Source organism: Ambystoma mexicanum, chromosome 9 (genome assembly GCF_040938575.1).
Source record: "Ambystoma mexicanum isolate Mex_15411 chromosome 9, UKY_AmexF1_1, whole genome shotgun sequence".
NCBI lineage: Eukaryota > Metazoa > Chordata > Amphibia > Caudata > Ambystomatidae > Ambystoma > Ambystoma mexicanum.
Window position 1 is genome coordinate 907543631 of NC_090931.1, and position 23879 is coordinate 907567509.

At 47.9% G+C, this 23879-nt stretch overlaps 1 protein-coding gene across 1 annotated transcript in view; it reads left to right on the forward strand.

Annotated features, from left to right (window-relative positions):
- SPATC1L (spermatogenesis and centriole associated 1 like) overlaps positions 1 to 23879 on the forward strand; it is a 270076-nt gene that overhangs the window by 78104 nt on the left and 168093 nt on the right. The window contains exon 2 of the mRNA XM_069616044.1: positions 7897 to 8262. Coding sequence (XP_069472145.1) covers positions 7897 to 8262 — 366 coding nt within the window. The remainder of the gene's footprint in view (positions 1 to 7896; positions 8263 to 23879) is intronic.

The window sequence follows — 23879 nt, forward strand, 5'->3', positions numbered from 1 at the left end:
CCGGTTGGTATTTTTTGCCAAGACTCGATTCTAAAATGGCGTTTGTGTTTTCTTCTGTGACTCCAAATCAAGTCGAGCCCTTTGTTCCACTTTTTGGCGGGCTTCTCCACAGAAGCCTCCAAAAGTGGTGCCACTCTGTCTGGGTACCACAGGCGGTGTGGGAGGGGGTTTAGGCACCCTGGACTGAGTTACCTTGGTAACTCAAGTCGCACTCTTGTGTGATTGGCCCAAGTGGTGAGCCGGCCGGCTCACCACTTAGCATGTTTGAGTAACAGCTAGGCTGAGTGAATGGGGGTTTTCTGCATAAAAGCAGGGCTTTGGGGACTGGAACTTCAGAAGTCGCCACAGGACCTGAGAATCCGACGAGGGAGAAGCTGAGCCGACCTACCACGACAACACCACCGGTGGAGCCCTGCAGAAACGACTCACCACTTCCTGACGACAGAGAAGATCTCCCGGCTGGAGAGGCTTCTTCCCCTGACTGGTGGGCACAACCAGTTTACCTTTCTTTCTTCGTACCTCAGACCGGTTTGTGGTCGAACTGCCCGTGCCAAGCACCCCGGCGGCCGGATAGCCACTCACCACTGAACCGCGAATCAACGGACCGCTCCTTGTACCTGAGAAACTCCGCGGCTGGTTTCTTCCCTGGCAGTGCAACAGACTCCTGTCTTCCTCCACGACGAGATCCTCTTTTCCCCCGGACAAAGCACCGACTTGCATCCGCTGCCAGGAACAACTGCCCCCGCAGGAGCATTCTCACCACTTTAAGGTACCGTGTCCGCCAGGCCTCCCTTTCTAAAGATTGCTACAAGGTAATAATAACTCCTTAAACTTCTGGACTGGGCTGGCCGCCTTGACCCTCTAACTGGTCCCTTTCTTTGGTCCAACTCCTTTTTGAACCATTATAGGACATTTGTGCACTGCAACCATGTGACCTTGGACACATTTCGTTTCGATCCTCTTAAAGCGGATCCGCCTACTGACTCTGAATTCACGGTTTTACTTTGCCTTCCTCTCTTGTTATGTTCTTGTAAAAGTGTTGGGATCTGTTTCAATTTGTTCTCTGCTTTTCTCTCCCTTTTAAAAACGTACTATTAGAGTGCCATCTACGTTAAGCGCTCACCGCTGTCTGAAAATAAGTGGGGCTTTACTTAAGACTTGTCTAATATTCTTTTAAGGGAGTGTACATCTTTTAGTGACCGTGTTTTTTAATTGCTTACTATTAGTGCCTGTGTGTTTTTCTAGATGTGGTTTTAAATAAATAATTATATCTCTTTTACACCAAGCCCTGGTCAGTGTTTACTTGTTCTATTGTGTGCTCTTGACCTATTGTGAATACTCTGTATACTGCCTAACTCTTCTTGAGGGAAGTCTGACTGCTCAGCCACAGCTAGCAAGTGAATCTGTGTGGTACAGACTGCTACCAAGTGGGTTTACTGCCAAACACCTGTAGTCCTAAATCTTTTGCAGTGGTCCCAGAGGGAACTGCACAGGTTTCTGCCTAACAGCACCTACGACCATGTCATCCACAGATCTGTGGCCACCTGAGCCAGGTTCCGGTGAGAACCGTGGGGTAGGCGGCATGGGTGGTGTGTTTGGCATGTCTTCAAGCATGTTATTGCCTGCGGTGTCTGCTTCCTCCACTTCCTCCTCCTCCTCCGCACTGTTTTGTGCAGATTTTGCCATCTCACCCAGATCACTGGTAGCTATTGACTGTTGCCCCTCCACGTCACTGGCCACTGGGGATCCCACCTCTTCCACGTGAGGTGGTTTGTGTGCCCCAGATGTTATTTAGGGTTGGGGCCTTGTGGCTGGTGTGCCTTGATGCCAGCAGTGGGTCTTTGCTGGGGCTCCTTTCTGGGTGTCGGTGGTTGCTGCTGGGCTTGATGTTCAGCCTGTGTGTCCTGTTGGCTGGGGGGCTGTGGGTTGGGAGATGTGGGACACTTCTGGCCAGCCCTTGATGTAGAAGGCCTCTGGCTGGAGGCGTCGTCGTCCTGTCGGCTCAAGACGTGCAGGTGCTTTCTTGGGTGTCGGGGTGTGTTCAGCCTCACTATCTGATCATGTGCCTGTGGGGGACAGTGAGGCAGTGCATCAGTCATGGATCAACGTACATCCTACATACATCGATGCTAGTACATTCAGTCCTGTGCATTCTCGTGGACATGTTGGAGGGGCAGGCTTGGTGCTTACAGGAGTTGGGGGGATGCAGTGTTTGGGCATCCTTCTGGTGCAGCCATGATGTGCATGGTGTCTGTTGGGTGGCCTACAGGTGTCTCGTGGCTTGCGTGTTGTAGCCATGCCTCAGAGACTGTGGGTCAGATGTGCTTGCACTATGTGCGTAGTTGCATTGATGTTTACACTGCATGCATGGTCATGGTGGGTGGGGCAAGTATGCAATTGGTAGTGGTGATGTGTGCACCATGCAATGGGATGGCACAGTGGTCAGGCCTGCATCTGTACAGTGATGCATATGTGTGTGTGCGCATGCAGATGGTGCATGTGTTTGCAATTGGGGACTCATGTGGTTGGTGTCAGTGGGGTTTGTTGGGTGTGTTCATGGCAGGGACTTTGCGCTTTTGTAGGGACTGACTTTAGGTGAGAGGTGATGGGCCATGTATTTGCTCTCATCTACTTGCCATTTGGACTCCGCCATTGCACTTGGGGTATTAGGTGTGTGTTGGGACTTTGGTATTACGCTAAGGGTCACTCACCATCATCGGCCGATGAAGGGACTCCCATCGCTGCATGGCCAACACCCTCGATTGACTCCATATCCATGACTGTGTTGCACGCAGGGACGTTGCTAGGGGGGGGGCTAAGGGGGCTATAGCCCCTGATCTTTTGGTTGTAGCCCCGGATAGAATCTCAGGAGCTACAGCCAAAAGACTAGCTAGCCCCCAGTGCCAACAGTTCCGACATCAGCTTAGCCCCGGGTCTTTTCCAGACCTAGCAACTCCCCTGGTTGCACGTCTCCTCCCATCGTGCAAGCTCAATTGCGGATGGTGCTCCTCCACCTGTGGCCAGGCCCTGGCTGCGATTCACAGAGAGGATGTTGCAGACACTCAGCCGCAGATCGCCCCACCGCTTTCTGCAGTCACATACGGTGCGTGGTGTTGTCCCCACCGCAGAGACCTTTTGCGCCACCTCCTCCCATACAGTTTTCTTGTGGATTTGAGCTGCCTGGCACAGGTCTGCGCAGAAAACTACGTCAGTGTGCTCCACCAGGGTGTTCGCTAGCATGTTCAACTCCTTGTTGCTGAAACGTGACTTTCGCAGCCGCACTGTGCGTTTCCTCATAGCCATGGTCCTCAGCTTGCTAACACACTTCACAGTTCCCTGGTCCATGTGCTGTAGGCAGAGGATTGCAGTGGATTGTGTTTTTGAAGATGGCCGCCGGTGCATTTCCCGTTCCGGCACAATGACGTTGCTTCCAGTGCCTGTATTGCCAGTATCGGGGATGCCGGTTCTTACGGCGTCGAGGATGCCGTGTCGGTGTCTGTGGCATTGATGATGCCGCTATCAGGGGTTTGGAGTGCCTTACCGGCATGTCGGTGCAGCCATTTCCGGCATCCCGGAATGCGCGTGCATGCTGACACAGAATCAACCGTTGATTCTGGTAGCAGTGCAACACGTACATGGTTGCACCTGCTTGCCGGTAATTTGATCTTTTTACTGGCCAACTCGTAATGAGGCCCAATGTCTCAGCAGTGAGATGCATCAATCGGCTGGGTGGCACAAAATCCATGATGTTAGCAGAGATCGCCAAAGAATTATGGCATCTCTGTCTAGCCAGGAAAATCAGCGTAATGGCAGAATACCTGCCTGGATAGGTGAACCAAGTGGGGGACTGGAATTCTCTGTATCTGAGGGATTCCAGCGATTGGCAGCTGGACAGGAAGGTTTTTCACAGCCTGATGAGTTTGAGAGGCCCTTCGAGACAGATATTTTTGCATCCAGGTTCAATCGACAACTGGCACATTTTTCAGAGGCCAGACCCTGAAGCAGCTGCCAGGGATGCATTCCCTCAGGAATGGGGGCCAAATCCAGTTTACCCCTTCCCGCTGTTCACAATGATAGCGCTGACCCTAACACATGTGAGGAGGCAGAGCTCGAGACACACCGGCTTGGAGGAGTCAAGCCTGGTTCCCCAACCTTCGCAATCTGTCATTCAAAGATCCGGTATTGTTACCCAGTTAGCCAGGAATTCTTCGGGATCCAACGGGACTCCCACACCCATTGGTGCTCGCGTGGACCCTCCAATCCATGGCCTGGGCGATTTCAGGGGTAACTGGAGAAAGCCAGGCCTATAAGGAGAGGCTGACCGCCTCATCTACCTCATTGGCGAATCCTGGGTGCCCTAAATGACAAAGTGCTATAGAGCAGCCTGGGCGAAATGGCGTGAGTGGTGTCTTGCTGCTAGCGTTCATCCTGCTTCTGCGAATGTGAGTCATGTGGTCAATTTTTTGGCAGCTTTAGCCATGCAAGGGAGGGCATTCAGGACCGTCAATACCTTCAGGTCAGCCATCTCAGCAGGTCACGAGCATGTGGCAGGCGCTCCTATAGGCGAGCATGCCCTGGTCGCAAGGCTGCTCAAAGGGGTAAAGGCCATTTGAACTCCCAAGCCGAAGTATACACGCTTGTGGGACGTGGATGTCTTGTTGAAGTTAACCAAGAGCTGACCAGGAAGGAGCTTTCTGCCAAGCTGGCCATGCTTCTGTGTTTAGTAGCATGGAGGAGAGTGTCGGACATAGGGCCATTAGAGGTAGATAGCAAGTCAGTCTCCCCCGAAAGAGTGAGGTTTCACGCAAGGAAGAGGACAAAGACGGTTATTACTTCAGTATCGTTCCCGGGACAGCCTAAATTGGGCCCAGTTTGAAATCTCAAGGAGTATGAGACAAGGACTATCCCACTCAGACCCGATGGGGAGAGCGGCTTGTTTATTGCAATGCGGAAGCCTTTCAAGGCAGTATCAGTGGCCACTTTGGCTTGTTGGGTCAAATGGATCATGCTTCAAACAGGGATTGACATAGAAAGATTTGGTGCTCATTCAGCACGCAGTGCCATGGTTTTGAAAGCTTTCGTGATTGGAGCCTGGCTCCAAGACATAATGAAGGGTGCAGATTGGTCAAATGAAATGACTTTTAAAACCTTTTATTTCAATCCCATAGAATGGGTGGCCTCGTTGGCGGTAAGTAAGCTTTGAACAAGCATAATACAAGCCTAAGTGTCTTGACATAGAATTCAGATTTTCCAGACTAACGGACAGGAAAGTCATCATTCTAAAATACATGGAGGCGAAGTACTATCCCACCCATGCAATCGCTGAGCAGCTAAAGAGGGCCGTAGGCGAATGCCGAGCGATGTGCGCGTAAGGCTCAAGCAACAAGGCCAATGAATGGGATGGGGGTAGCGAAAATACATGCGATTGTGCATCCCCAGGACGGATATCAGTGTCTATAATAAATATGCATCTTTGTTTAGGAACGGACAGCAAGCCGGCAGGTTCCTGAAGAAACAATCTGGTTCAGAGTGTAACCCAGTTGGGGAAGTTTTTCCACGTTGGGCACCGGCAGTTATATCGTTTGGAATTGACAAGCTTCACTTCTGGAACTCGAGGCAGTGGAAGAAAGAGGAGGAAGAAGGATATGCACAGAATGTTATGTGAAGAGGCATGACCAGATTGAAGGGCAGAATCACCTGTGGACATTTGAGTTTTATGCGAAAAGACTGTCCTTACAGGAAGTGTTTCACGATAATGTTGAAAACCTGTTGGTTTTTTGTTTGCTGCTGGAGTGGTAATTAAAGAGAGCAGGGCATATTACTTCCCCTCCATGTCTTCAATAGAATTATGACTTTCCTGTACGTTAGTCTGGAAAATCTGAATTCTGCACAATGTATTGCGTGTGATTCCAGATTAGCAACCATGGCGGCGGTGCTGCCAATCTGCTTGCTTGCATTCAGGCTGAATCACACAATGCAAGTTTGTTTTCTGAGCAAGCTGGAAGCTGTGAGCGCCTGCCCCGCCATTTTTCCCGACCTTCACTTCCCTCTGGCCTTGCTCCTCACCTCCACCCCACTTAGCTGACTCCTCTGGCGGTGGCACCACCACCACAGCTCCTGCATCCCCGGCCATCATGAATAGAAAAGGGGCCACATATGGAGCACCATTTTCCATTTCCATGATGGCCATCTTAGGTGAGTATTTGTTTGAATGAATGGGATGCTGCAGCATGTGACTCGTTCAGTCAAACAAAAAGATTGCTATCAATACCCCCACATTAAAAACCTGTGGTTCTAATAGCAATAATACCCACCCCGGCGGGCTGGATCGCTCTGGCCTATAACTATCAGCCGTCCAGCGGCTCTGTGATTATTGCTATATTGGGGCCCTTGGGTGAGCTAGGTGAAGATGGGGAGTCGGATACCTCCTACTCTATAAAATGTATCGGGGACCACCAAGAATATGATTTACAAAAAATACCTCATCTCGTTTGCCTACACTAATTACAGTTTTTGACTTAAGATTGTTTTTATTTATTTATTTTGTACACAGTCACTGAGAGACATTTTCGTTTTGAGACAGATCAGGAAAAAAATGGCGGCAAATGTGTTTACCACCATTTTTTCTTCCCTGCCTCATTTTTGGTGAAAAACTGACGTCTTTTTTCCACTATGTGGTGGAAATGAGGACTATTGCACTGAGGTGACCTTTTTACAAAAACGTTCAAACAGAGGCGCTCCTCTCCAAGCAATAATATACGTGAGGAATCAAAATTGCTCGCATGATCTTTACTCAAAAGTAGCGTCACCGATGAAAACCGTATAAATACAAGTAACAGATATAAAACCTATACAAGTAATATAAATATAAGCGACAGAAGAAACTTTTCATAAAATGCTTACCGGCTACGAAATGTCTTTGAAGTGTGTGGTGGTGCCCCTTTAAAAATATGTCCCATTACTTCATGACTGACTGTCAATAACGTATGCCAGGACAGCGGCAGACTCCATGGATGGCATTTCCTCTGCCTTGTGTCTCATTGATTTGTTGGGCCTGCTGGCTGATGCGTGTGATCACAGCCCTGCGACCGTGGCCTGCAGGCTGCTGCCGTGTGACCACGGTAAGGCGGCCACCACTGATCTTGATGCCCCCAGATCAGCACGACGTGTAACCTGGGAGCCCCCAAACCCCCGTCATGATGTGTGACCACAGCACCGTTCCGAGCCCGGGAGCCTCCAGCAACTTATGTCCAGCCATGTGATCACAGCAATATGGTACCCTGTTGGGTGCCCACAGCAACTGTCTGACTGGCCCGTGTACCCACGAGACAGTCACAACAAGGTGCTTGGACATTAATGCTTCATTGGAGATTCAAATATACACCAGTAGCAACGCTCGCTGGAATGTATGTTTCATTTTGTTTATTAGGCATTGTCCCACGTTTGGGGGGCACGTAAAGAGGCATGGCCACTGACCAATGAACCCAGAAGCCAAAGAGTAGAGAATATGTATCTACAATTAGAAAAGGGAGGCATGCAGCAGAAGCCTGCCTCCCATGCTTCCCTTTTGTTCTTCCCACTATTTGTGTTGTGCACATGGTCAATGTTATTCTTAGATATGGAGCAACACTAGAGTCTATTAATACTCACGTGAGAGGCTTTATTTGACAGTGCAGAATGACTTGAGGTGATGCCAATGTTTGCAGATGAGGCAGAGGGCTCCTTAAAATAGGATAATTTGCCCGCACCACACAATTCTGTCAAGTGGCAAAGCTGGGATCAGCAATGTGTATAGATTAAAGCATACATCTGTATTATTCTCTATGGTACAATGTTAAAAGTAAGAAAGTCAGCTCTAATGCCTGGCCCTGTTTGCGTTTCCTTAATATTTTGCAGATATACAATGCTTGGCCTGCAGCCCGATGCAGCGACGCAGGATGAGCAAACTCCTGGACGGTCAGGGTTGTGCTGCCAGCTCCTCATTGGACAGTATATTTTCATCACCAAAAGGCGCTAACTGCAGGGGCAAGAACTTTCGCACTTTGAGGGTCATCCCCCAGGCACTGTTCAACGCTGGTTTGCTCTCACTTCAGAATCCTGATCGGAAAATCAACCAAGGATCAGGTGAAGCAGGCGACAGCCAAGCAGAGAGGCCACTGTTGGATGCAGAGGACAAGGGCAAGGCGAAGAAAGTTGCCTTCTCTGATCCCTGTTTACCTATTGGAGGACGAAGTATGAGGGCGCCCATCTATTTTCTAAATGGTGAGTTCAGAGAATCTGCTGGGGCTGGTCCTCATCATGTTTCTGCCATTGATCTGTATACAGGAAAATGCTAACAACTATGTCCCCACTGTGTGACATGCTGAAAGCCAATGAGCTATCACTGTGTCCCCACTGGATGGCATGCTGAAAGCCAATGAGCCACCACCGTGTCCCCACTGGATGACATACTGAAAGCCAATGAGCTATCACTGTGTCCCCACTGGATGGCATGCTGAAAGCCAATGAGCCACCACCGTGTCCCCACTGGATGACATACTGAAAGCCAATGAGCTATCACCGTGTCCCCACTGGATGACATACCGAAAGCCAATGAGCTATCACCGTGGAACTTTGGGACCAAGAAGCATGCTAAAACCAGGTGGTTTAGTTCTAGTACGTTTATTAGTGATTATGTACAAAATGGACAACCAAGGGTATTTGGCAACTTCGCACACACACTACATGTAGCAATTATAATAATAATAATTCATTGTGATTTAGTCCAAATATTAGATCTTTACACAAAAACATTACAATATTCCAGAAAAAGATAATAAAACAGTAAAACACATCTTTCATAATTATACAAAAGTACAACACTTCATGGTTCTTCACACTGTAAGAGTACATAACTTTGCATATATAAAAATGGAAATCTCTAATACCTTTGATACAATTACACAGGTGTACACATATCTCAGAGCATTGTCAGTGCATCCCAAGTAAATCAATTTCGACAACAGTAAAGCGGGGACCATAGCGGTATAATCGATTCAGTAGCAATTATCGCCATACCAGGCAGGATGGTCTTTTCCAGGTAAATGGTTCTTCTGCCAAGACGGTTGGCCAGGTCCCTCAGCCGCTGGCATCTAAAGTCCAGACACGTTGCCGCACATCCACTCCTCAGGTGCTATGGTTTCACAGGGTTCTGAACCCCTCTCCTTCTTCCTCAGTCCATAGAGTCACCAGGTGGTTCTGCCACCTCCCACTTCTCTGGTGTTCCGTTCTCATGGGGTTCTAGAACCCTCTTCTTCCGTATGTTTTAGTTGCAGGCTTTCTGGGGTCCTGGGGACTAACATTGCTCCTCGTTTTTGTGAGTAGGTGAGTCATTGATTGCAATAAGCAGGGAGAGGTAGAGAGGGGTCACTCTTGTGAATTACTAAATAGCCTGGTCTTTTTCCCCTCCCCTCTCTAAACCGACAGTGCTCTTCCTGACCTTGCCTTGCTCCTCTACCGGCTATCTAAGTCTAACAAAGATCATGGTGGCTCACCAGAACCTCCTATCCTGGCTGAATGGTATCCAGTCTTCCTTGTTTTTGCTCTTTCTTGGGCCATCTCCTTACTGCTGCTATACCACTGAAGTCACCACGGCTTCTGTATCACTCCCAAGCTTCAATGCTTGCCCCCTCCCTTACCCAGCAATTATGTCCCCTACACCAGGTCATGCCTCCTCTTGATCTGAGTCCCTCTGCTACCCTCTGCTCCATCTCTGTTGATCTCACTTCCTCAGAAAACCTCACACGTCATCATGTCTCCTACCCACCCGTGACTCAAGATCTTATCCTTGCCTTGTTTACGACCAGCTCCTTTCTCACCACTCCTGTTATGTCCTTCTTCTGGTCTACTCCTGATGTTACTGCCTTTTCTCATATGCACCTCACCACGGTTTCCTGTTCTACTCCCGATGTTATCACTTCTTTAGCTCTCACCACGTCAAGCCTCACCATCTCCCTCTGCTCTCATTTGCCACCAGATCTCCAGTCTCCACCATGTCTGCAGTCTTCTGCTCTTCCTCCTCCTTCCAGCCTCCATCCTTCATCCAAGGCAAGCCTCCTGCTCCTAGTAAGTGGGGTGAGCTGTATTTATACCCTGTACCCACTGCCCCTAGATGTATCCTTCTCTGAGGGCCTGCACCTGCAATGGGAAATGAAGTGAAGCAGGCATTGATTGGGTTCTTTAGACACACATGCAGTTGTTTGGGGCTCCAAGGGTGGGACCAAACCTATATCTGGACAAGAGGCCAACTTAGATGTTATAACGGCCTCCCTGTTCATCCTGGTAGGCACTTGTATAGTGGTGGGGCTGGTGGTGGTTTCTACGTAGGAATTGGGGGTTGGAAACACTTTGGCTACGTTTTAAAGTGTATTCAGTTTGCTGGCAATGCTGGCAGGGCGGGTATATGCAAATGACAGCTGAGTGGCACGAGAGCCACTCATTGGGAAATGCTGATGAGGTCGCGTAGTCTTCCGCGTACGTATCGCAGAAGTCGAGGACCCACAGTCTGGAAAGAATGTGTTTGTGGGACCTTGAAATTCAGTGCAGATCCCGTAAACTCCAAACCGAGTGGTTTCTGTGGTGCGGGTTGCATGGGTAACGTTTCTCACTGGACTTGGAGAGGGCATCCCTTAGAGCTAAAGCCTTCAACACCAGGGCTGTGGCCTTGGGTCCGTTTAGGGAGAGCTGTATGATGTCGCCCCTGGGAAGAGGGCATGTTCCCAGTATCAGCAAGGCCCATGTGAGGGTTTGTGTTGGGGTCACAGCTTTCAGGACCATGTTCTTAGTCGGAGGCTAGGTGGCGTTCCTCCCCGTACCACCTCCAGGCCCAACATCCACTAGCTCAGGGTGGGACCTGGCCCCTCTCAGTCTCCTTCCTGTCAGTCTCCAGAATCAAGCAGAGGACCTTGTAACAGAGCCTATTTAAAACAATGCTTGTGTCTGGGACAGTTTAACTTGATATTGGGGTCTTTGGGCATGGTCGAACTCTTTGTATTTCTTTATATTGCTTGCACGCTGCCATGTGCCAAATACTAAGCCAGACAGCAGTATGCTACATTAACCCTTAGCCTCTTCTCTAAAACAATGTATTTGGGGTTTGGTTAAAAGCATATCACCTCGTCAAAGCTGCTTTGGTGCAGGAGGGTCCAGAAAATGCCAACCTCCGCAGGTTGGGACTGAGCGGACAAACTATGTGAGCCATGCTTTTCTGCTCCGCCTCCAAATAATACGAGGTTTAATGCCAGTATGTATTTTAATGCTGGTATTAAACAAATGGATTCCTGTGGAATGTACCTGACTTTTGCATCTAGTAATAGCAGTGGTATTCCATTTTAATCCAAAGTGAACACTCCTCCGGCAATCGTTAATTAGTTGCGGGAGGCGTTTACACTTTTCCACACATGTAGTGCAGTAAAGTGTAAAGGCGATTCCGCCTGTTTTACTCCTTAATTGTCCACTATTTGGTGGAAAGGATTACAATTGCCCTGAGAGGACCTTGTTACAATGGAGTGTAAGTGAAGCCTGTTCCCTCTGTATAATATACACTTTGGGGGAAATGCCCCCCCCCCCACTCTTGGGAGCAAGAGCAACCTCTCCCACAGATCACTCTGGAACCTGCAATTCCTACCACTGTAGTGGTGTATTGGCAATTGCTGAACTATTGCGTAAATGGGTTGAGGACAAAATAAGCAAATACAACTATAACCTAGACCTACCCTGTGTTTTAATATAAAGTCATGGAAAGTAAATGAGTCTTGTGTAATGCCTTTCTGCCATTTTTGTTGGACTCACTGCGCATGGATCTGTAAGAAAAGAGGGAGTGGGGCTCATTAGTGGGATAGCAGGAGAGCGAAATATGAACATGTGGTGTTGATGGGTTCAGTTCAGAAGTACTTCAGTCCTGAGGGCCTAGTTATTTTGTTTGGGTTTGGCAGTGTCACTTGGGAGTATGTTATCTGAAGCTGGAGCCCAACATCTGATAGATTGTGGTACTTTGTGTCTGGTTAGGGACTGCTGTGTTGGGTGTGTACTAGGCCCAAAGAGGAGAACTTAGTCTTAGCTCGATTAGTGTTAATGTCCTAACAGCTCGGCCTGTGACGGTTGTCTGTGGGAGATTTCTGTGTGTAGCATAGTGCAGTGTAAGGTTGTCGCAGGTCTTAGAGGGGAGTTGGTAGTTGGTGGGAAGAGGGGGTAGGTCTTCCAAGCTAAAACCACTGGGTGTTCTCCCTGCATTCCTACCACTGGCCTCTTGCAGACAGATCCCATTTCACTTTCACACTTTTACATTGTCAATCCCTCCCTTTCCCTAGCTCTCTCTCCTTCTCCCTCTCCTGTTATCCCCCTTTCTCTTGCTCTCTCTTTCTCCATCTCTCTCTCCTGGTATCCCCTTTCTCTCGCTCGCTCGCTCTCTCTCTTTCTCTTTCTCCTTCTCCCTCTCTCTCTCTCTTTCTCTCCTGGTATCTCCCTTTCTCTCTTGCTGGCTTGCTCTTGCTCGCCCCCTCTTTCTCTCTCTTTCACTTTCTTTTGATTGATAGTTTATTTGTATAGCGCCTATACACAATGTGTTTCAAAGCGCTTCAAGGCAAGGGAGGGAGCCAGGGAAAATACAATGACATTCTTACAAGGCCTTGAGACATTAAGAATGCGAAAAATTACTATCATACCAGGCCTGGCGACATTTCAGATAGTGTAGGAGCTATGACAAAGATAGGGAGGGGAGGTGGAAAGGAGATGAGACAGACAAGCAACTATCGTACTAGGCCTGACGACATTTCTGGTAGAGCCGGAGAGTTGGCAAAAGTTGCGGGCGGGGGGGAGGAGGGAGGAGGATAGGAGGATAGGAACAAAACAAGCGATTAACATACTAGGCCTAACGACAATTCAGGTAGTGCTGGAGGGAGAGGAACAAATAAGGGGGGAGGGGAAGGAAAACAGACAAGCTACTATCGCACTAGGTCTGAGGACATTTCGGATAGAGTAAGTGCAAAGAATATAGTAAGGGGAAGGGAGTGGAGAGAAGATGACAAAGCAGTGGGTGTGTTGAAAGAGAAGAGGCAAGCAGGGGGGAGGGGACCGAAGTAGAAAAAGGCAGGCCAAAAGAGGTTACAAGTAAACAGATGGGAGGGACGTAGTGCAGCAGGCAGGAAAACAGACATCACAAACCTAAAGCGGGGGGGGGGGGGGCAGGGGTGGGGGGCTGTGGGGGCAAAGGGGCCGCAAATTTGCATGAACACAGCCAGATTGAAATTTAAGTTAAATGCATAACACAGCCAGATTTGAAATTTAAGATTAAATGCATAACACAGCCAGAATGCATAACACAGCCAGATTTGAAATGTAAGTTAAATGCATAACACAGAGAGGGCGAATACAGTTGCAAAAGTCAGTAAGAAGCACATGATGTTGCAAGAGAGCAGCAGGCATAAACCAGGATTCAGGATAAAGATGGGCACAGCATGATTCAGAGCCACTATGAGTAAATGATGCAGGAGAAGTCCAGCATGAGAGTAGATATGGGTGAAGCACCATGAGTCAAATGAGTCCAAAATCAAGGTAAAATCCAAGCATTAGCAACATGACGGTGATGGTAAAACCTAATGTGTCAAGACAAACTCCTGCAATGGTATGATGTAGGGGGGATAGAAGGAGAGGGCTAACAAGGGTTTTATTAAACAAATAATGTGCTTCATTTATAGGAGGGTGGAGAGTGTAACTGTAAATAATAGTAGTGACGATGGTTAACTAAAGGTGGGCTTGAGATCAGCAGGACCAGTGTTCACTTAGGTGTTAAATCACGACCTGACACATGGAAAGGAAAGGTTTGGTTTTTCCTTTTTTGAACAATATTTTTTAACATTTGCAAATTTGTAACAGGGACCATACAGAGCAGCAGTGGTACAAGCAAAACACTCACCCCCACCGCTAGCAAATCGAGAAATCCTGTTGTTGTGTTGCTGCTCCGCTAAGCCTGTGTCCTTGGAGAGAGAGTGACAAAAGAGCCGTTTGATCCCTCAGAGTTCGGGTTTATAGCAACAGATAGTTCCAGAAGAAGTGGGGTTTGAACGTTTGGGCGAGATACTCCCAGCTGAACTCGATCGACAGTGACCAGATGTTCAGGCCATTGGATAATTGATTGCTCAAATGGGCGGTTACTTTTTTGGCCTCCAGGATTTCCCAGACCTTTGCCCACCATAGTGTGAGTGGAGGGCTTTCTCTGCTCTTCTAACCATGTGCAATCGTGATTCTAGCTGCTAATAATAAGTGAGAGAGGAGTTTTGCTGTGTGGATAGACGTTTTCTTTTGTACCCCCCCCCCCATGAGAACCATCACAAGATCCATGGGCAACTGGACATGTATCACTTTAATGGCGTTCAGGACCTTCACTGAAAAGCTCTGAACTATGGAGCAAGACCACCACGTGTGAAAGTAACAGCCTGTAGGCCACATTTACGCCAGCAAAACGGGTCCAGGGACCAATTATTTTTGTTTAGGTTCAGGGGAGCTTAGTACCATCTGTAACATAGTTTGAACATATATTCTCTGGTCATGCATCTGGAGAAGGAATGGTTTCTAGACCATATGTCAATCTAGGCAGCCTAAACCCACCTCCCAGCTGGACATGTATGTGGGCCTGACCATCAACAGATCCTTCCCTAATAATTAGCAGGGTTTGGAGATTCTGCCGCGGTATGCGATCCTCTAAGTTAAGTTCTAGAGCTGTTGGGTCACGTGCTGCGGCATGCTTTACCATTGGGTGGGTAATCCAATGTCTTAATTGAGCATTTCTGAACATTTCCTTTTAGTCTAGTTCCGATTTGGCTTTGCAGACCGCAAAAATTAGAAGGGAACCGTTCTTTTAGAGCTGGGACAATTTGGCAAGCCCACCTGGAGTCGAGAAGAAAAAGGAATTCCCAGTGAGTCCTTGACAGAAATCTAGGTTTCTTAGGGCTGGGCATAAAGGACCCAGCTTAGGTTGAACTCTTCCGTACCTCAGTGCGTGCAGCCAATATAATAGTGGGGTATAAGCGGAGGTCAGGAGGGGAAACAGGCTAGCATGTCTAGCAATGTCTATTAAAGGAAGTTGTGAAAGGTGGTATGGGGCATGGCTTGATCGAAGTACCAAATAACATAGAAAAGACACTGGGGAAAATGTAACTAGCCCTGAGATTCAACCCCTTAGCACGGCTCACGACAGTTTCAAAACTCCAGAATCTTGTAACTACTATGTTGTTTCTCCCCAGGGATAATGGTCACCACTCTACAAGCCAGACTAATACACGAACATTCAATTCATAAACTTTTAATATTTTATTAAGCCATCATTTCAGTTATTATTAAGTCATCATTTTAAAGTGCAAATCAATCAATACTAATGAATCTTTCACCTCTAAAAAACATGAATAAAATCCTATACTGCACCCACATATAATACAGAAGCCAATTACTTCTGCCTTATATAAAAAAACAGTGTTGTGATAAGACACTCCAAATGCAAAAAAGAGACTATTTCGAAGGGTACCCTCTTTTGACACCTGATGCCCTAATTCAATTGGTCCTCATTTGAACACACATGAGGTTCAGAACAACCTAATAACTTTTGCTAGATGTTGGCTAATTTGTACAACATCTTCTTAACCCAATATGTTTCGTTCTATATCAATAGTCAAAGATGTAACAGAACTTCTTCAGGGGCAAAACTAAGAGCAATTTATCTAACAACAATTGGTCATAACAATTTCAACGCCACACTGGCGTGCTTGCTTCTTCATGGTGTACCTCATATACCCTAGGGGGAAAAACAACATAGAAAACAGCCGTCAGTGAAGCTGTATATAATTGAAAAAAAGCCTCTTATCAGCCAGGACGGTTGCTTGTGGGTGGTGCCCTTTGCAAAATGAGTAGAGAGTTTTTCAATCGCTTCTCTTGGGATTCTCAGACGGGAGGCCCTGCTGTGTTTGGCTAGGCTCACCGTCAGATTATATTCTTTAGTTTTTCCTTCTGCTCCGCATGACATTGCCAGCAGGTTGTGGCCACTATGGATAGTTCTCACTACTTTAATGACAATACAGACGGAAGAAGGATCATGGACACAAAAATGTAGTCTATTGTTGCTTCAAGGCCATCCTTTACCCAAGTTGCTTGGGGGGCTTGTCATCAGGAACATGACCATTCAGCATATGTAGATCTCTTGAGGACATGAGTTGTTGCCAGGCCATTGCTCTTTTTTTTGCCCGATTAGTTGTGAATTGGTACTTGAGATCTCTTTGTTCCCGAGGCACCTGATGTTAAGGTCACCACATAGAATTATGTCGCACACATCATGCTTTATACAGGCTTCATCTATCCGTGAGGTCACCGGGTCCAAAAAGTTCCCCATTTGCATTGCTCTCAGGTTCCAGTACAAATTTATGATTGCTAGAAATGATTTAGGCAAATCCTTTGTTACTCCAGTTGTTGGGGACCATCTCACGATTGTGACCTGGGCAAAAAGATCATCCAAGCGCCTCCCGACCAATTGAGCCCCTTCCCTGGCTTAATTGCAGTCAGCAGGCCGAATGTTGGTCTGCCTTTGGGGCCCTTCTGAGCGGGGTTAACCATTACATGAAATCCGTCCAAACAAGGGTTTGATCGAAGCTAGGTATCCTGCAAACACAATATGTCTAACTCACCAAAACTTATGTCCGTATTAGTGGTGAGATGTTTGAATCCTCTTGAGTTCCATGAACCCAGCTTCCGATGCACAGATTCAAACCTCTTTGGCAGCTATGTTTTGCTGCTGGTAATCAAAGCTCGGGAGATCTTAGACCAAGATGTATGATCCAGTGCTCCGTAGTTATACTCTTGAGGTATCTCGATCTTTCTTTTGACAGGATGGTTATTGTCAAGGTGTAAGGTAATGCTGAGGTTAGTTCTTCCTGGGCCAAACAGCCATCTCTTTTGTGCTGGAGAGTCTTGGATGAGTTCCCTTTCACCTTGGGTACCCTGGTTGTCCGTACCAGAAAATTCAGTTTGGGTCATTATGTGAGGGCTGTTTCTTTAGTCCCTAGTTTCTTTGGCCGGTGATGTTTTTACCCAATGGGTCTTTAGCCTTCCTAGATGGGTTTTTGATTGTTTCCCCAAGAGTACATGTTGTTAGGGGGGTGGAACCAATGTTCTCTCTAATTAAGTGCGGGAATGGTTAGGGGTAAGCCACTGTTCGATTCCCAGTGGCCTTGCACTCGTAGTGTAGCCGAGGAATTCTACAAGGCAATACTATTCTCGGGTGATATAAACCATACACACCAAGGAAGGTATTAACCAGAAGATGGAGATCAGAAGCTGCCGTGGATCGTCCCTGGATGATTGCAGAATACTCAAAAGAGTCGGTAACCAGGTGGATCGAGGAGATATCTGGAGAATAGGATACAGTTACCACCACTTACAGCACAATCATTGTCCTTCAGTACCATATGCAAAGACAGACTAACCTGCGCCAGTGGAACAACCAACTAGGTTCTTTAATCAGGTCGTGGAAATGACAGTGTGTCCGTCTAGAATAACAAAGACAATGTAAGTTTGAAATCAGGATAGCTTATAAGGCAGAATCCACAGATAATAGAATAAGTGACTTACCAGTGGATTAACAGGTGACACCAAGTGCCTCTGGTACCCAAGGGAAGTCCTGCCCCAACGAGCCAGAACGCCTAATGCTAAAGTGCCCAGTCTCTAGTCCCAAATAGCCAACGGACACAACGGCACGAGGACGCCTAAACAGGTAAGTGCCCCTGGGACCAGAGGAGGGATGAAGTCCAAATGAAGCGTAGGATGGCGTGGAAGGATCCTTTATCCAGAAGAGTACTGATCCAGAGGTAATAGATTCTTGATCCAGGCGTGCCGTAGAAACACCAGATGAACGGAGTCACACAGGGTGGTAAGGAGAGGACCAGGAGTGTAGTGAGAAAAAGCAGATAGGATAATGGGCTGAATCATGGAAGGGTTGAGGAGCAGAAGTAGGGGACAGGCAAGAAAAAACAGGAAAATATTTCTGAATCCAAAACACCAAAAACAGACAAGGTACTGGCAAGGGCTAATCCGGAGAACAGAAAAAGGTCAGCAACTAACAAGCAAAAACTGGAGCCATGGACGTAGAAATGAACAAGTCCAAAATACGTAACCAATAGTTCGACAACAACCAGCAAGAACCAGACCAGGAGTAGAGCAGCGAAATCCTTGGGACAAAAGCAAAGGTCAAAATCACTGGCATAAACAAAACGAGAAAAGTGTACCATACAGCTCAATCAGGAGCGCCGTGGCACTGTTTCTGCAAGCCTTAAGAAGACTGGGACACGTGATCCTGCGTGCCGTCGCACGTGACCAGAACGGTGAAAACGTCATCCCAGTTGCCATGGCAGCTTGCAGCGTTCCGTGAAACGGGTCCCAGAGGACGCAACGAACCGCCTAGCCAGAAATGGCGGCGAGCGCCAGAGGGGTGGCCGTGCCTGAGATGCCCTCGAGGAGCTGTTTGGAAAGCAGCTCGGAAGGTAAGCAGAAGCGCTGACGTGTTTCTTAACACTACCCTTCCTCAAAAGACACCCCATCCTCCGAGCGGCCCAGAATTGCGCCACCAACTTAGGAGCATGTACATTAGTTGCGGGTTCCCAAGTCCGGTCCTCCGGACCATAACCCTTCCAATCAATGAGGTATTGCCTCTGATCCCTGGATACCCTGGAATCCAGTACCCGGTGGACCTCATACTCGACTGTGCCTTGAACCATAACCGGGGACGGGCGCAGTGGTAGACGAGTATCAGGAGGGCAAGGCTTCAGCAAGGAAACATGAAACACTGGATGAATCTTCCACCGAACCGGTAACAGTAAACGGACCACTACTGGATTCAAAACCTCAGTCACCGGATAAGGGCCTACAAAACGAGGCAGGAGGGCTCTACGACCTGGCATCCGTAAATGCTTGGTAGAGAGCCAGGCCTGTGAACCTACTTGATAAACTGGCGAAGGAGTGCGGTGCTTATCTGCAGTCACCTTAGCCAGAGAGTGAGCATCCTCCAAATGGCTCTTGATGTTGTCGCGTAGCTTGACTAGATTACGGACACAGACATAATCAGCAGGAACAGCGATAGTCGAAATCGGTGACGGCGGAAGAGAACGCGGATGAAAACTATACAAGGCAAAGAACGGAGACGCTTTGGTAAAGGTATGCAAAGAATTATTATAGGCAAATTCCGCCACCCCTAATACAGAAAGCCAAGTATCCTGATGTTGCAATGTGAGACATCGCAAATATTGTTCCAACGTGGAATTCAACTGCTCAGTTTGGCTATCCGTCTGCGGATGGTAAGAGGAGGAATACCGGTCGTCCACTCCCAAGGCGGTAGTAACAGCCCTCCAGAACCTGGAGGTGAATTGGGACCACCTGTATGAAATAATGACAGTGGGTAAGCCAAATTAACGAAAAACGTTCTGCAAAAAGAGGTCCGCCAATACCGGAGCCGAGGGTAGTCCCTTACAAGGTACAAAACGAGCCATCTTAGTAAAATAATCAATGATGATCCACAGGGTATCATAGCCGTCCACTGGTGGTAAATCAACTACAAAATCCATAGACACCATGGTCCAAGGAGCATCAGGGATGGGGAGCGGCTGAAGTAAACCCACCGGTTTACAACGAGACCCCTTCGCCTGAGCACAGACAGAGCAAGATAAGACATAGGAATGGACAGTCTTGTACAGGGACGGCCACCAAGAACCACCTAGCAAGGAGATCAATAGTCTTCCGTATACCCGATGGGCAGCCACTTGAGAATCATGACACCATCGTAAGGCCTGCTCCCGGGTCAGATCATTGGGCAAATAGACTCGTCCTTGAACGTAAGGGAGTCCATGTACCAGATCCATGTTGTACTCAGCGATTTCCGAAGGATCAGAACAAACCCACTGTAGTAGTCGGGTTCTTAGAGATGGCTGTAATACACAACCAGAGGCTACCTGAGTAGATAGTACAAGGCAATATTCACGCGCAGGCACAGGATCGGAGGCGTGAATACAGGAAAGAGTATCCGCATCCGAGAGTTGAGAACCGGGGCGGTAGGTAATGGTAAAGTGATAAACCGAAAAGAATTCATGCCAACGAGCGTGTCTAGCCGTATTACACTTCACAGAACATAGAGCCACCAAATTTTTATGATCCGTATAAACTTGCACCGGTGCACTGGTACCCAACAAATGATGACGCCACACGAGAAAAGCATCGCGTACTGCCAGGAGCTCTTTCTCTGTGACGGTATAATTCCTTTTGTAGGAAGTAAGCTTCTGAGAATGAAAAGCTACAGGATGAAGAACACCGGAGTCGCGACACGCTTGAGATAGAATGGCCCCCACAGCAACGTCTGAGGCGTCTGCCTCAACCACAAAGGGCAGGGAGGAATCAGGGTGTTGCAGCACGAGAGCAGTCGTGAAGGCCTTTTTTAATGAATCAAACGCCTTTTGTGCTTCAGGATTCCAGAGAAAGCGCGTCCTGACGCTTCTTAAGGCTGTCAGTGGAGTCACGATGGTAGAAAAAGTACGTATGAAACGCCGGTAAAAGTTGGAAAACCTAGAAACGATTGTAATGACTTTAAATTGGTCGGTACAGGCCAAGCTAAAACCCCCTCTATCTTAGAATTTCTCATACATATTCTTCAGTTGGTGATAATGTACCCCAGAAATTCCACTGACGTAACATGAAACACGCATTTTTCCAACTTCGCATACAAGCGGTTGTCCCATAAACGCTGCAGAACAGATGATAGGTGCCAAACATGTTCTTTGAGGTCCGGGGAGTATATTAGAATATCATACAAATAAACAACCACATAAACGTTCAGCATGTCTTTGAAAACATTGTTAATAAAGTGTTGGAATGTGGCTGGGGCGTTACAAAGGCCGAAGGGCATGACGCAATACTCATAAAGGCCATACCGTGTTTTAAACGCTGTTTTCCACTCGTCACCTTCACGGATTCTAACGAGAATATATGCCCCCCTGCAAATCGAGCTTGGTAAAAGCCCTGAGGATCCCAACTTATCAAGGAGGACTGATTTAAGCGGTAGTGGATATTGATTCCTTATTGCAATGGCATTCAAACCTCGTTAATCTATACAAGGCCTCAGATCGCCTTCCTTCTTGGGTACAAAGAACATTGATGAGGCTGCGGGTGACTTCGAGGGCCTGATAAAACCGGACGCTAATGGCTTTTCAATATATTCCTTCAACAAAATATCTTCCTTACGGGTCATTGAATAGACTCTCCCAACAGGTATCTTTGCCTCTGGTATGAGACCAATGGGGCAGTCATAAGGTCCATGGGGGGGTAACACCTCAGCAGCCTTGGGATCAAACCCGTCTCGATACTCTGCATATTCTGAAGGTAAAGAAACGGTGGAGACAGCGCCCACAATGGAGGTTGACATCAGCAATAAACGTGAAGGACTAACAGAAACAGGGGTAGAGGAAAAACAGGATTCCACACAATGAACCGAACTGAAACCTACCTCACCAGAATGCCAGTCAATGTAGGGGTTATGAAGTGTTAACCAGGGTAAGCCCAAGATAACCCGAAACTGCGGAGCAGCAATCACATCAAAGAATATGGATTACGTATGTCCACTACCAGTGGTCATTGTTAAAGAAACAGTTCTCTCCATAACCAGCCCGGACAAGAGTGTGGTGCCGTCAGCTGCATTGACTGTTTCAGGTTTGGCCTTGGGGAGTAAGGGTATTCCTAATGTACGAGCATATTGAATATCAACATAGTTCCCCGTAGCCCCAGAATCAATGACCGCCTTCACCGACCACGAAGAGGCACCCATAATCTCTCGTTGAACAAGAACAGAAAACACCAGGGAAATAACAGGGTTATGGGTCTGTGAGCTCGGCAATACGACCCCTTCTATTGCCGGGCTTTCGAGTTTCCCTGTTTCTTTGGATTCCGTGGGCAAAGCCGCAGGATATGATCTGGAGCCCCACAGTAGAAACACAGATTCTCTTTTCTGCGTCTCTCATGTTCTTCTGGTGGTAACGGACCTCTGATCGCGCCAATTTGCCTAGGCTCGGGAGTGCTGTCTAACTTCATGGAAACGGGTATAGGGACTTGGTTCCTACGCTCTCCCTTTCGTTCCGAGCGTCTTGCGTCTATTTGAAGCACCAGATCCAAAAGGTCAGGGAAGACTGTGGGCAAGACGGGAACGGTAGCTAAGGCATCCTTTAAAGCGTCCGATAGATGTTACGCTCACCTGGTTCCCACAGGGGCGTCGATCGGACCCGGACAGCTGCGGTTTCCACCAACGTGATGCGTAGTGAAGAGATGACAGTCTGGACTGGCCCGCCTAATCTTGTCTGCTGGACTCGTAGAAGTATTCTCCTTATGTTTTTAAATGATGAGCTCTCCATCCTGCATGGGCGTGTAGATACCAGTTACTTCACTGGGTTGAAGGTACTGGAGGAGTTCTGGAGGAATATTGACTCCAGTGTCTATAAAGTTCAAAGAGTTCAATATGTCCGATGTTCACTCTTGTTCCATTCCCTCGTTAGGTTGCATCTGGGTCCAAAAGAATTTTGCCTGGAGGCAGCTGATGGCGTTCAGGTAAGAGTCTGTATTACCAAACACTGTCCGGTAAAAGTTGCATGAGTTTAACTTGCTGTTTTCTCTCCCTTTATAGGTGCGGCATAGGAAGATGCAGTGAATTAAAGAATAATACCTCCGGTGGTAAAGCAGTTAAGCCTATGGTGGCAAAGAGATTGTCCTTGTTGGTTTTCTCGGCTCACCTTGTTACTCCTTTTGTTCTTTTGTTTTCCCCCCAGGTGCTGGGTTTCGACGAAGAAAATGATGGAGGCAGCGCTGAGTCAGAAGATGCGGTTGACTGGTGAGCGGCGCTGCTGCTGGCGAAGCGACGCGTGCTGAAATAATGTCCTTTCCAGGCTCGGAGATGTGCTGGGTCCGGAATCAGGTAAGGAATCAAATAATGTCTGTGATCTAACCTCTTCTCCTTTCTTTGCCTTTTGTCTAGGAGCTCCGGATTCGAGGCAGGCGTGGCAGAAGACTGGATGCTGACTTGCAGACACGGTGAGCGTCACGCTGCTGGATGCAGAATAATGCAAAGCATGGGCTGCTGTTTGGGCGTGGTTTAAATAACCTGCAAAGTAGTCCCAGGTAAGAAGTTCCCCAGAACCACACCCGAGTGAAAAATAGTCCCTGTAATAAAATAGTCCCATCCAGGCCTCACGCTGGCTTGGACTCATTTGCAGCATGGTCTGCATAAGGTAAGTAAAGTCTATGAGCCTGGCGCCTAAGGCGCCAGGACTGAATCCAAACAGCCCCCAGCCGGGGCTGTTGGGGTTTTAATGAGTATCTGGATGCCTGCTCCCAGGGCTGATGGACTCGATCCGGATGCCCGGGGGTAGGCATCATGACAGATAGACCTTTATAGAACAAGGAGGATTTCTTTTCCTCGGGCCAATTAGTTTCAGCCGTAAGCTGATTGAATTTGGCTAAGTACGAGAACAGAGAAGAATCACAGTGTTTAAGATTCAATAGTTCTAAATCAGTAGCCTGTGACTTGTATCGGGTGTCAAAAACTCGGCTCATGGCTGTTAGTAAGGCATCACAGTCATATAACATGTGTCTGCCCTCCTCCAGTAACGGGTTAGCCCAGGCAGCCGCAGTGCCCCCCAAATGCGATAGGCCAAAAGCGGCCTTGGTAGTGGAGTCAGGGAACGAGTTCGGGCGACACAAGAAATGTAGTCTGCATTGATTGACAAATGTCCTGAAAACCCTGGGATCGGCAGTAAAGCGTTCTGGAGGAGCGAGAG